The 12500-nt window shown below is 45.0% G+C and overlaps 1 protein-coding gene across 1 annotated transcript in view; it reads left to right on the top strand.

The window, feature by feature from the left end:
- The window catches only part of LOC143277605 (fibrocystin-L-like), a 38809-nt gene that overhangs the window by 24676 nt on the left and 1633 nt on the right, over positions 1–12500 (top strand). The window contains exons 13-23 of the mRNA XM_076582480.1: positions 1–3; positions 1458–1520; positions 1739–1801; positions 2043–2105; positions 2187–2336; positions 3270–3430; positions 5516–5734; positions 6599–6717; positions 9448–9614; positions 10676–10830; positions 12047–12200. The exon at positions 1–3 is cut by the window's left edge and continues 337 nt beyond it. Of these exons, the coding sequence (XP_076438595.1) occupies positions 1–3; positions 1458–1520; positions 1739–1801; positions 2043–2105; positions 2187–2336; positions 3270–3430; positions 5516–5734; positions 6599–6717; positions 9448–9614; positions 10676–10830; positions 12047–12200 (1317 nt within the window). The remainder of the gene's footprint in view (positions 4–1457; positions 1521–1738; positions 1802–2042; positions 2106–2186; positions 2337–3269; positions 3431–5515; positions 5735–6598; positions 6718–9447; positions 9615–10675; positions 10831–12046; positions 12201–12500) is intronic.

Genomic DNA, 12500 nt, shown 5'->3' with positions numbered 1-12500 from the left:
CAGGTCAGTGCTGCTGTACTGACATCTCTGTGTTAGGGTACACATTTACCTTTCCCACTCCATTGTAGGCTTCCAGGGCATCTGCTTAGTTCAGTGCTGCTGTACTGATCACTCTTTGTTAGGGTACACATGTACCGGGAGTTCACTGTTGACTTCCAGAGCGTCTTCACAGTTCAGCTCCCCAGAGCACACGTGTACTGATCTTTTTCTTCGCCCTCTTCTTACCATCATCATAATTATTATGTCATCAGGCGAGAAAACGGCTGAGACTAACCTGTAGGTGGTGACTTGTCCTATGAAGAGAGTATCCCGACGTTTCGGGCCCTAGGCCCTTCTTCATGGGGAGAAAAATAGAGAATGGAGAAGAAAAGAGAGGGCAAAACCAAGACAGAGGTAAAACTAAGAACTGTGAGGAGTAATCAGAGAGAGAAAAAGAAAAAAAAAAGGGTGACAAAAAAGAACAGAGAAAAAGGTGAGCAATATTTACAAAGGAAAAGAAGGGGGGTGGTTAAACACTGGAGGGGGGGGTGGAGGTGGAAAAAGATGAAGAGGTGTAAGAATATGTGTGCTGGTCTGTGTGTGTTTGTGTGTGTGTGTGTGTGTGCCTGTGCGTGTGAAGGGAGAGAAAGAAGACGGAGGGGGGGGGGGAGAGAGAGAGAGAGGGAGTGAGAGACAGGGAGGGAGGGAGAGAGAGTGGTGGAGAGGGAGCGGGAGGAGAGAAAAGTGGGGGAGAGAGGAAGGGGGTAGGGAGAGAGAGAGAATGAGTGTGTGTGTGTGTGTCTGAAGGTGGATTACAGGGGGACAGGAGCAGTGAAAAGGGAGGGGAAAAGAGAGAGAAGAGGGCCCAAGGCCGCTAGGAGTCCATCACTCAGGTGTTGATGCCTGCAAGCTGGATGGTCCCCAGGCGGCTGATCACGTGGGACTCCATATGTTTGCGGTATTCTCTGTTGCTCAGGTTCTGCCATACAGCTGCCACCTTTGCCTGGGTGTAGTTGTGCAATGGGCTGTCATCATCACCTTCATCATCATCAGTAGTGGTAGCCACCACTCCATTTATGTGACAGTCATCGTTAATATCTTTATGTATGTCTTTTTTTTTCTATCTTTGTTTCTTTCCTTCTTTTTTTCTTTCCTTCCTTCCTTTTTTTCTCTCTCTTTCTCACGACAAACAGTGACCATGTTTGTGTGGTTGTTGTCACAAGACAAGACAAGACAAGACAAGGCGTGTTTGTTTCAGGAAACCTCGTGGGGGCACATGTAAGTGTTACATATTTTCATGTACTGTGCAGAGCCAGTCCCTCTGACTGGAGACAGTCCAGACTTTGACGTGATGGCCTCAGCGCTGAACGCTCTGCCCCAGTCTCTCTTTCTTCCTTTCTTTCTATCTTTCCTGCCTTCCTTTTTCTCTTCCTTTCTCACGACAAGCAGTGACCATGTGTTGTGTAGTTGGTGTACAGAGCCACTAACTGGGGACAGTCCAGACTTTGACGTGATGGCCACAGCGCTCAACGCTCTGCCCAGTCTCTCTTTCTTCCTTCCTTTCTTTCTCACGACAAGCAATGGCCATGTGTTGTGTAGTTGGTGTACAGAGCCACTAACTGGGGACAGTCCAGACTTTGACGTGATGGCCTCAGCGCTGAACGCTCTGTCCCAGTCTCTCTTTCTTCCTTCCTTCCTTCCTTCCTTCCTTCCTTTCTCACGACAAGCAATGACCATGTATTGTGTGGATGGTGTGCAGAGCCATTGACAGCGGACAGCACGGACTTCAACGTGATGGCCACAGCGCTCAACGCTCTGCCCAGTATCTCTTCCTTCCTTCCTTCCTTCCTTCCTTTCTTTCTTTCTCACGACAAGCAATGACCATGTATTGTGTGGATGGTGTGCAGAGCCATTGACAGCTGACAGCACGGACTTCAAAGTGATGGCCACAGCGCTGAACGCTCTGCCCAGTCTCTCTTTCTTCCTTCCTTCCTTCCTTCCTTCCTTCCTTCCTTCCTTTCTCACGACAAGCAGTGACCATGTATTGTGTGGATGGTGTGCAGAACCATTGACAGCTGACAGCACGGACTTCAACGTGATGGCCACAGCGCTGAACGCTCTGCCCAGTCTCTCTTTCTTCCTTCCTTCCTTCCTTCCTTTCTTTCTCACGACAAGCAATGACCATGTATTGTGTGGATGGTGTGCAGAGCCATTGACAGCGGACAGCACGGACTTCAAAGTGATGGCCACAGCGCTGAACGCTCTGCCCAGTCTCAAGGGACACAGCGTCCGGGTGACTGACGAGCAGACCGCGGCAAACTCCAAGACCTACAACGTCACCTTTCCGGCCACCCTGGGTACATAATATCTATATATCTATCAATTTATCGATCTGTCTATATCCATCTCTCTCTCTCTCTCTCTCTCTCTCTCTCTCTCTCTATATATATATATATATATATATATATATATATATATATATATATATATATATATATATATATATACACACCCTGTTTTATTGTGTTTTTGTACTGGGGTGGGAGTGGAGGGAGGAGGGGGTCTTTTTTTTTTTTTACCTATTGTTCACACCCTTGCCATCCTAGGTAGGTACAGGGCACCTTTGGATTTTCTGTACTCTCTCTCTCTCTCTGTCTCTCTGTCTCTGTCTCTCTCTCTCTTTCTGTCTCTCTGTCTCTGTCTCTGTCTCTGTCTGTCTCTCTCTCTCTCTCTTTTTTTTTTTTTTTTTTTTTTGAGGTGACGGCATTTTTTCCCCTGCCTTTTTGCGCTCTTTTGTTCGGGTTTAAGAAGAAGAAGATTCAATACTGCGACTACTACTACTACTTCTAACAACAACAACAACAACATCAACAACAACAACAAGAATACTAATAATGTATGAATAATGATGATAATAATAAGATTAATGATAATAGTAATAATTTATCTATGATGATAATTATGTGTCAAAAAAAAGAAAAAAAAGTAACAACGATAGTAATAACTAGTAGTAGTAGTAGTAGTAGTAGTAGTAACATGGTAATGATAATTATAATGATAATAATAATTAATGATAATAATGATACTGATATTGATGATGATAATGATGATAATAATAGCAATAATAATGATGATGATAATAATAATAATGATAATGATAATGATAATAATAATAATGATGATGATGATGATGATGATGATGATGAACATAATCATTATAATATCAATAACAATAATAATGATGATGATGATGATAATGATTGACAATACCTGACTCCACCGACGTGCAGGCAACGTGGAGCAACTGTCGGTACAGGCAGCCACCTCCAGAGACCAAGTGGGGGGCAGTGTGCAGACAAGAAGTGCCGGACAGTCCAGTCTGGAGTACTTCTCTCTGGAGTTTGGTGGTGCCATCACTGAACCCATCAGTGTCACCGCCTCCCCCAGCAAGGTGAGAATACCGCCCGTTACCCCGGTCTCATCTGTGTTGTTGTTGTTGTTGTTGTTGTTGTTGTTGTTCATTGTCATCTCCTCCCCCAGCAAGGTGAAAATACTGCTCGTCACCCCTATGTCATCTGTGTTGCTGTTGTTGTTGTTCAGTGTCATTCCATCAACGTGAGAATACCGCCCGTCACCCCTATGCCATGTGTGTTGTTGTTGTTCTTGTTCATTGTCACCGCTTCCCCATACATGGTGAGAATACCTCTCGTCACCCCTATGCCATGTGTGTTGTTGTTGTTCTTGTTCATTGTCACCGCTTCCCCATACATGGTGAGAATACCTCTCGTCACCCCTATGTCATCTGTGTTGTTGTTGTTGTTCAGCGTCACCGCTTCCACCAACTAGGTGAGAATACCACCCGTCACCACAGCGTCATCTGTGTTGTTGTTGTTGTTGTTCAGCGTCACCGCTTCCCCATACATGGTGAGAATACCTCTCGTCACCCCTATGTCATCTGTGTTGTTGTTGTTGTTCAGCGTCACCGCTTCCACCAACTAGGTGAGAATACCACCCGTCACCACAGCGTCATCTGTGTTGTTGTTGTTGTTGTTGTTGTTGTTCAGCGTCACCGCTTCCCCATACATGGTGAGAATACAGCTCGTCACCCCTGCGTCATCTGTGTTGCTGTCGTTGTTGTTGTTGTTGATGTTGTTCAGCGTCATCTCCTCCGCCAACAAGGTGAGAGTACCGCCCGTTACCCCTATGTCATCTGTGTTGCTGTCGTTGTTGCTGTTGTTGTTGTTGTTGTTGTTGATGTTGTTCAGCGTCATCTCCTCCGCCAACAAGGTGAGAGTACCGCCCGTTACCCCTATGTCATGTGTGTTGTTGTTGTTGTTGAGCGTCACCGCCTCCCCCAACAAGGTGAGAGTACCGCCCGTTACCCCTATGTCATGTGTGTTGTTGTTGTTGTTGTTGTTGTTGTTGTTCAACGTCACCGCCTCCACCAACAAGGTGAGAGTACCGCCCGTTACCCCTATGTCATGTGTGTTGTTGTTGTTGTTGTTGTTGTTCAACGTCACTGCCTCCACCAACAAGGTAAGAGTACCGCCCGTTACCCCTATGTCGTGTGTGTTGTTGTTGTTGTTGTTGAGCGTCACCGCCTCCGCCAACAAGGTGAGAATACCGCCCGTTACCCCTATGTCATGTGTGTTGTTGTTGTTGTTGTTGTTGAGCGTCACCGCCTCCGCCAGCAAGGTGGGAATACCGCCCGTTACCCCTATGTCATGTGTGTTGTTGTTGTTGTTGTTGTTGTTGAGCGTCACCGCCTCCGCCAGCAAGGTGAGAGTACCGCCCGTTACCACAGCGTCACCTGTGTTGCTATTCTTCTTCTTCTTCTTCTTCTTCTTCTTCTTCTTCTTCTTCTGCTTCTACTTCCTCCTCTTCCTCATTGTTGTTAATGTTCTTCTTTTGATGAATGTGGTTGTTCATGATCTCGTTCTTGTTTATTTTATTATTTTCTTTTCTTGTTCTTATTCTTGTTGTTATGATCGTCACTACTGTCGTCTTTTTCACACAACTATCTTGCTACTCCCTGGAAACACTTTAACGAGAGTTACGGTCACATCACACACAACCCTCCACTCCTTCCCTCCAAACTTAGTTAATCATTTAACATTATTTAAATAACTTCCGAACTCGTTACAGACAATATGTCACGCAACCGACATCAACACACACACACACACACACACACACACACACACACACACACAGACAGAGGGAGGGAAAGAATTGATGGTTCAAGGAAAGGGTGGGGTGGGGGAATTGATAGATTTTCGCCTAATATCAAAGTTGTGGATAGACGTTAATTAATCAAAAGAACGAACACACACACACACACACACACTCTCTCTCTCTCTCTGTGTCTCTCTCTGTCTCTGTCTCTCTCTGTCTCTCTGTCTCTCTGTCTCTCTCTCTCTCTCTCTCTCTCTCTCTCTCTCTCTCTCTCTCTATCTACACACACACACACCTTTCAAAAATCCTCCCCATGAACCCCTCCCAACCCCACCCCACACCACGTGATGTCCGTCACCAGGTGAGGACGGCCCTGGAAGAGGCCGCCGGGGTGAGGTGTCACGAGAAGCTGTCCAACGGCCGGACGCTGATGGACTGTGAGGACGTGGACAGCTGTGCCGGAGAGCGGGTGGGCCACGAGGAGCCCTTCTGTGGCCGTTTCTCCGCCATGAACCCGGGGGTGCTCTACTGGAAGGGGGAGAATGAGGATGGCTACTACCTGGATACCTCCAGTAGCACTGTGAGTGTGTGTGTGGGGGGGGGGGGAGTGGACTGCTGTTGTTAGAGTGATGTACTGGAAGGGGTAGAAAGAGGATGGCTACGACTTGATGGTCGTTGTTTCTGTTGTTTGTTATTGTTGTTGGTATCACTTGTTACTGTTGTTGTCGCCGCTGCTGTTGTCTTGTTCGATTTGCTTTTGTTGTTGTTTGTTGTTGTTTATTGTTGTTGTTGGTATTGTTTCTTGCTGCTGTTATAGTTGTTCGTGTTGTTGTTGTATGTATCGTTTGTTGTTTGTATTGTTACCGCTGTTGTTGTCGTTGTTTTTTTGTTGTTGGTATTGTCTAATGCTGCTGTTGTCGTTGTTTTTTTTGTTGTTGGTATTGTCTAATGCTGCTGTTGTCGTTGTTTTTTTGTTGTTGGTATTGTCTAATGCTGCTGTTGTCGTTGTTGGTATGATTATTGTTGTAGTTGTCGTTAGTATTGCTTGTTATTGGTGCTGGTGTTGGTGTTGGGGATGGTGGTATTGATACCTGGACAACTTCTGCAGTACTATCAGTGAAGATGACAGACAGCTGTTGGTGCAGGTGTTGCTGTTGTTGTTAAGGGTGGTGATGGTGGTGGCTGCGATGATGACGGATTTATAATTATAGTCATGGTGTTGGAAACGTGGAATGGTTGTGGCAGTGTACTTGTTCAAGTGGTTCTTTTGATACAGTGGTGATGACGGTTGTCATGATTCGATTCCCCCCCCCTCTCTCTCTCTCTCTCCGCGCTCCACCGTGTGTGTGTGTGTGTGTGTGTGTGTGTGTGTGTGTGTGTGTGTGTGTGTGTGTGTGTGTGCATGATTGTCTGTTTCACGTTGTGCACCAATGTGTCCAAACAGCTGTGCCTGGCTCACAAAGGGCCCGTAACCAGTGTTTGGGTCAGGTTCCTGTACAAAGCCACCGCCACCGACATACAGTCAGACGTCATCACTTTCACGGTGTCCTCTGCCATGACCAGGTGAAGTACTGCTTTGTGTTGCGGTGTGTTGTGTTGTGTTGCGGTATGTTGTGTTGTGTTTCATTGTGTCATACTGTACTTTCACGGTGTCCTCTGCCATGACCAGGTGAAGTACTGCTTTGTGTTGCGGTGTGTTGTGTTGTGTTTCATTGTGTCATACTGTACTGTACTGTTCTGTGTTGTGTTTCATTGTGTCATACTGTACTGTACTGTTCTGTGTTGTGTTTCATTGTGTCATACTGTACTGTACTGTTCTGTGTTGTGTTTCATTGTGTCATACTGTACTGTACTGTTCTGTGTTGTGTTTCATTGTGTCATACTGTACTGTACTGTTCTGTGTTGTGTTTCATTGTGTCATACTGTACTGTACTGTTCTGTGTTGTGTTTCATTGTGTCATACTGTACTGTACTGTTCTGTGTTGTGTTTCATTGTGTCATACTGTACTGTACTGTTCTGTGTTGTGTTTCATTGTGTCATACTGTACTGTACTGTTCTGTGTTGTGTTTCATTGTGTCATACTGTACTGTAGCTGTGTTGTGTTTCATTGTGTCATACTGTACTGTAGCTGTGTTGTGTTTCATTGTGTCATACTGTACTGTAGTGTTCTGTGTTGTGTTTCATTGTGTCATACTGTACTGTACCTGTGTTGTGTTGTGTTGTTATATTGTACTGTACTGTTCTGTGTTGTGTTGTGTTGTGTTGTGTTGTTATATTGTACTGTACTGTTCTGTGTTGTGTTGTGTTGTGTTGTGTTGTGTTGTGTTGTGTTGTGTTGTTATATTGTACTGTACTGTTCTGTGTTGTGTTGTGTTGTGTTGTGTTGTGTTGTGTTGTGTTGTGTTGTTGTGTTGTGTTGTTATATTGTACTGTACTGTTCTGTGTTGTGTTGTGTTGTGTTGTGTTGTTGTGTTCTGTTGTTATATTGTACTGTACTGTTCTTTTCTGTTCTGTGTTGTGTTGTGTTGTGTTGTGTTGTGTTGTGTTGTTATATTGTACTGTTCTGTTCTGTGTTGTGTTGTGTTGTGTTGTGTTGTGTTGTGTTGTGTTCCCAGTGTTTTGTTTCGTTGTGCCGTGCTTTGTTGTGATGTGTTTTAAGGTGTTGTTTTGTGCTGTAGTGAGTTGTGATGTGTTTTAAGGTGTTGTTTTGTGCTGTGGTGCGTTGTGATGTGTTTTAAGGTGTTGTTTTGTGCTGTAGTGAGTTGTGATGTGTTTTAAGGTGTTGTTTTGTGCTGTGGTGCGTTGTGATGTGTTTTAAGGTGTTGTTTTGTGCTGTGGTGCGTTGTGATGTGTTTTAAGGTGTTGTTTTGTGCTGTAGTGAGTTGTGATGTGTTTTAAGGTGTTGTTTTGTGCTGTAGTGAGTTGTGATGTGTTTTAAGGTGTTGTTTTGTGCTGTGGTGCGTTGTGATGTGTTTTAAGGTGTTGTTTTGTGCTGTGGTGAGTTGTGATGTGTTTTAAGGTGTTGTTTTGTGCTGTGGTGCGTTGTGATGTGTTTTAAGGTGTTGTTTTGTGCTGTGGTGCGTTGTGATGTGTTTTAAGGTGTTGTTTTGTGCTGTGGTGCGTTGTGATGTGTTTTAAGGTGTTGTTTTGTGCTGTGGTGCGTTGTGATGTGTTTTAAGGTGTTGTTTTGTGCTGTGGTGCGTTGTGATGTGTTTTAAGGTGTTGTTTTGTGCTGTGGTGCGTTGTGATGTGTTTTAAGGTGTTGTTTTGTGCTGTGGTGCGTTGTGATGTGTTTTAAGGTGTTGTTTTGTGCTGTGGTGCGTTGTGATGTGTTTTAAGGTGTTGTTTTGTGCTGTGGTGCGTTGTGATGTGTTTTAAGGTGTTGTTTTGTGCTGTAGTGAGTTGTGATGTGTTTTAAGGTGTTGTTTTGTGCTGTGGTGCGTTGTGATGTGTTTTAAGGTGTTGTTTTGTGCTGTGGTGCGTTGTGATGTGTTTTAAGGTGTTGTTTTGTGCTGTGGTGCGTTGTGATGTGTTTTAAGGTGTTGTTTTGTGCTGTGGTGCGTTGTGATGTGTTTTAAGGTGTTGTTTTGTGCTGTGGTGCGTTGTGATGTGTTTTAAGGTGTTGTTTTGTGCTGTGGTGCGTTGTGATGTGTTTTAAGGTGTTGTTTTGTGCTGTGGTGCGTTGTGATGTGTTTTAAGGTGTTGTTTTGTGCTGTGGTGCGTTGTGATGTGTTTTAAGGTGTTGTTTTGTGCTGTAGTGCGTTGTGATGCATTGCATTGTACTGCGCTGCGTTGTAGTGAAGTGTTTGTAGTGTACAGTACGGTACTGTGCTATACTGTACTGCTTTGGTTTGTATTGGTTTTCATTGGGTTGGGTCACAACTTCGGCTTGCTTGCTCTCTCCGGGAAGAACGCGTCGCCAACAGTACAGCGCCACCCATTTCCGCTGTTGAGACAGCTGTTTGGCACAAGGACTGGTTTTGTGCGAGTGTGACACGAATTGATTTTCTCTTTCTTTCTTCTTTCAACTTTCAATTTTTACACCTTTCTTTCTGAACACACACGCACCTAGTATACACACACACACACACACACACACACACACACACACACACATGTAAACCTAACTCAACATAACATACTATGATGTGCCGTCAGGTGGAAATACATATGTAAAGACATCTACACTCTGGTGAAGAGCACACACACACACACACACACACACACACACACACACACACACACACACATGTAAACCTAACTCAACATAACATACTATGATGTGCCGACAGCTGGAAGTACATATGTAAAGACATCTACGCCCTGGTGAAGAGCAGGCAGCCAGGCAAGACGTCCTATCAGATCCAAGGGATCGGAGTGAGGACGGACTCCAACACCAACTACGACGCCTTTGTGGACCACATGGTGCTCAACAGAGAGGACACCGTGTCGGACTTCAGTGAGTTGACTCCGTTTTCGGAGAGAGAAACAGCGAGATGCCAGCTTTAGTTTCAGTTTCAGTTTCAGTAGCTCAAGGAGGCGTCACTGCGTTAGGACAAACCCATATACGCTACACCACATGTGCCAAGCAGATGCCTGACCAGCAGCGTAACACAACGTGCTTAGTCAGGCCTTGAGAGAAAAAAAAAGAAGAAAAAAGATAGATACATAAAAAAGAACTACTACTACTAATAACAATAATATGTATAAGGCGCAAAAACTTGATGAAGTCAACTATAAGCGTACAAAAAAAATAAAATAAATAAATAAATAAATAAATAAATAAATAATAATAATAATAATAATAATAATAATAATAATAATAATAATAATTTTCCAAAAAAAACAACTTTATTTAGAAACATTTTAATGTTTTTTTGAGAGAGATTTCAAGATGATTTATTCATATACAGGCCGAGACCCCTTATGAAGGGGTATGTGAGTATGATGTAATGAAAACACCATAATGCAACATATATGGAAAATATAACATCACTTCCAAACGTAGAGTAGCCTAGTTATGAAAACATAATGCAGAAAAAATCAGTGTTCTCATGACTTAATGGTTACTCGGAATTTGAAAGCGTTATATAGATACAAAGAAAGGTTTCTAACAATTTCACAAGAAGTTGAAGGCATTAAAGAGAGAGAGAGAGAGTGACACTGACACTGACACTGACATATTTTATTGTCCGTTTAGCACTAATAACAGGGATGCAGCGAACACAAATTGTCACATTTCAGAACACCGTGGAACAGAAAACATTTAACTTAATTTAATCTAGCAACGCACATACACGCACAAAAAGCACAAATGATCACATATCAAACAGCGAATTTTGAATGCCTTCTGCAGGTATGTAACGAACTGTTTTGCAATGGTTTCATTTCTTGATGACATCAGCAAGGAATATCCACAGAGAGAGAGAGTAGTAGTAGTAGTAGTAGTAGTGGTAGTGGTAGTAGTAGTTGTTGTTGTAGAAATAGATGAATAACATTACTGTCGTGTTGCACGTGCAGACGTGGCCCCCCTGATGCGCATGCCCCAGGCCCGGCCCAACGGCGCCTTCCTCCGGACCGTGACCGTGACGGGCAGCTCTGGGGACTACACCGTCACCCTGGACCCCTACCTGTGCGGCAACACCTTCCCCCTCATGTCCCTGCAGGGCGCCTCGGTCAGTTGGGGTGGGGGTGGGGGGGTGGGGGTGGGGGGCTCTGTGTGTGTGTGTGTGTGTGTGTGTGTGTGTGTGAAGGGTGAGGGTGAAGGTCATGGTCATTCCTCTGAGGGGAGAGTGAAGGTCCAGCACCTTACCCCTCATGTCCCTGCAGGGTGCCTCGGTCAGTTTGGGGGTGGGGGGTTTGGGGGCTGTGTGTGTGTGTGGGAGGGGGGGCGGAAGGTCATGGTCATTTCTCTGAGGGGAGAGTGAAGGTCATGGTCATTCCTCTGAGGGGAGAGTGAAGGTCATGGTCATTCCTCTGAGGGGAGAGTGAAGGTCATGGTCATTCCTCTGAGGGGAGAGTGAAGGTCATGGTCATTCCTCTGAGGGGAGAGTGAAGGTCATGGTCATTCCTCTGAGGGGACAGTGTAGGTCCAACACCTTCACCCTCATGTCCCTACAGGGCAGCTTGGTGAGTTAGGGGGCGGGGGGAGGGGTGTGGGGTGAAGGTCAAGGTCATTTTATTTTGAGCGAAGCGTGAAGGTCCAACACCTTCCCCCCACATGTCAGTACAGGGCAGCTCAGTGAGTTTGGGAGGACTGTAGGGGGAAGATCGTCATTCATCCGAGGCTGAGGGAAGATTGAAGGTCCAGGTCATTCCTCTCAGGAAAGATCCAGCTCATTCCCCTGAGGGAAGGAGTCAAGGTCATAGTCATTCCTCTGAGAAAAGAGTCAAGGTCATGGTCATTCCTCTGAGAAAAGAGTCAAGGTCATGGTCATTCCTCTGAGGAAAGAGTCAAGGTCATGGTCATTCCTCTGAGAAAAGAGTGAAGGTCAAGGTCATTCCTCTGAGGAAAGTGTGAAAATCCAAGTCATTCCTCTTTACCGCAATCAGCGGGAATTCCAAGAAAGCTCAACATTGTGTCGCTTAATTCTTGGTGGGTTTTTTGTCGTTGTTGTTGTTGATTATGCTTTTGTGTTTTGTCGCTTGATAACAATTAGACATTTACAATAATAGAAACGATTACTTATTAGATACGTTCATCTGTTCCGGAGACAAAATTTAGTCTACGTGTGCAGCAACAGTTTGCACAACAACAAAACTGTTTAGCACTTCTCCTCAAATGAAAAGTTTGGACAAAATTGTTTCAAACTTGAACATGACGTCTTCACTTGTGTACTTTCGATACTGTATGCAAATTGAGTCACGTGGTGTTGCGCGGGGCACGTGCAGGTGTCTGGCAGCACGGCCTCCAGCAGCAACAGCGCCACCTTCACGCTGAGCAGCGGAGGGCAGCAAGTGAGTGTGACGAACACCCGACAGACCCGGGCCTCTAAACCCATCGCTGGATCCTTCACCGTCACCTTCAACGGAAAGACCTCACAACGTACGTACCTTGTCTCCTGTGTGTGTGTGTGTGTGTGTGTGTCTGTCTGTCTGTCTCCGTCTGTCTCTGTGTGATTCTTTATGTCTGTCTCTGTGTGACTCTCTCTCTCTCTCTCTCTCTCTCTCTCTCTCTCTCTCTCTCTCTCTCTCTCTCTCTCTCTCTCTCTCTGTGTGTGTGTCTGCGTTACATGCCTTGAGTCTCTATCTGTGTGTGACTCTCTCTCTCTGTGTTTGTCTGTCTCGACATGACTGTTCCTCTGTGTTACATACATTGAGTCTATCTGTCGCTCACTTATCTATC

Source organism: Babylonia areolata, chromosome 34 (assembly GCF_041734735.1).
Source record: "Babylonia areolata isolate BAREFJ2019XMU chromosome 34, ASM4173473v1, whole genome shotgun sequence".
NCBI lineage: Eukaryota > Metazoa > Mollusca > Gastropoda > Neogastropoda > Buccinidae > Babylonia > Babylonia areolata.
The sequence above is the reverse complement of the archived record's forward strand: the minus strand, read 5'-3'. Positions and strand labels throughout refer to the sequence as shown.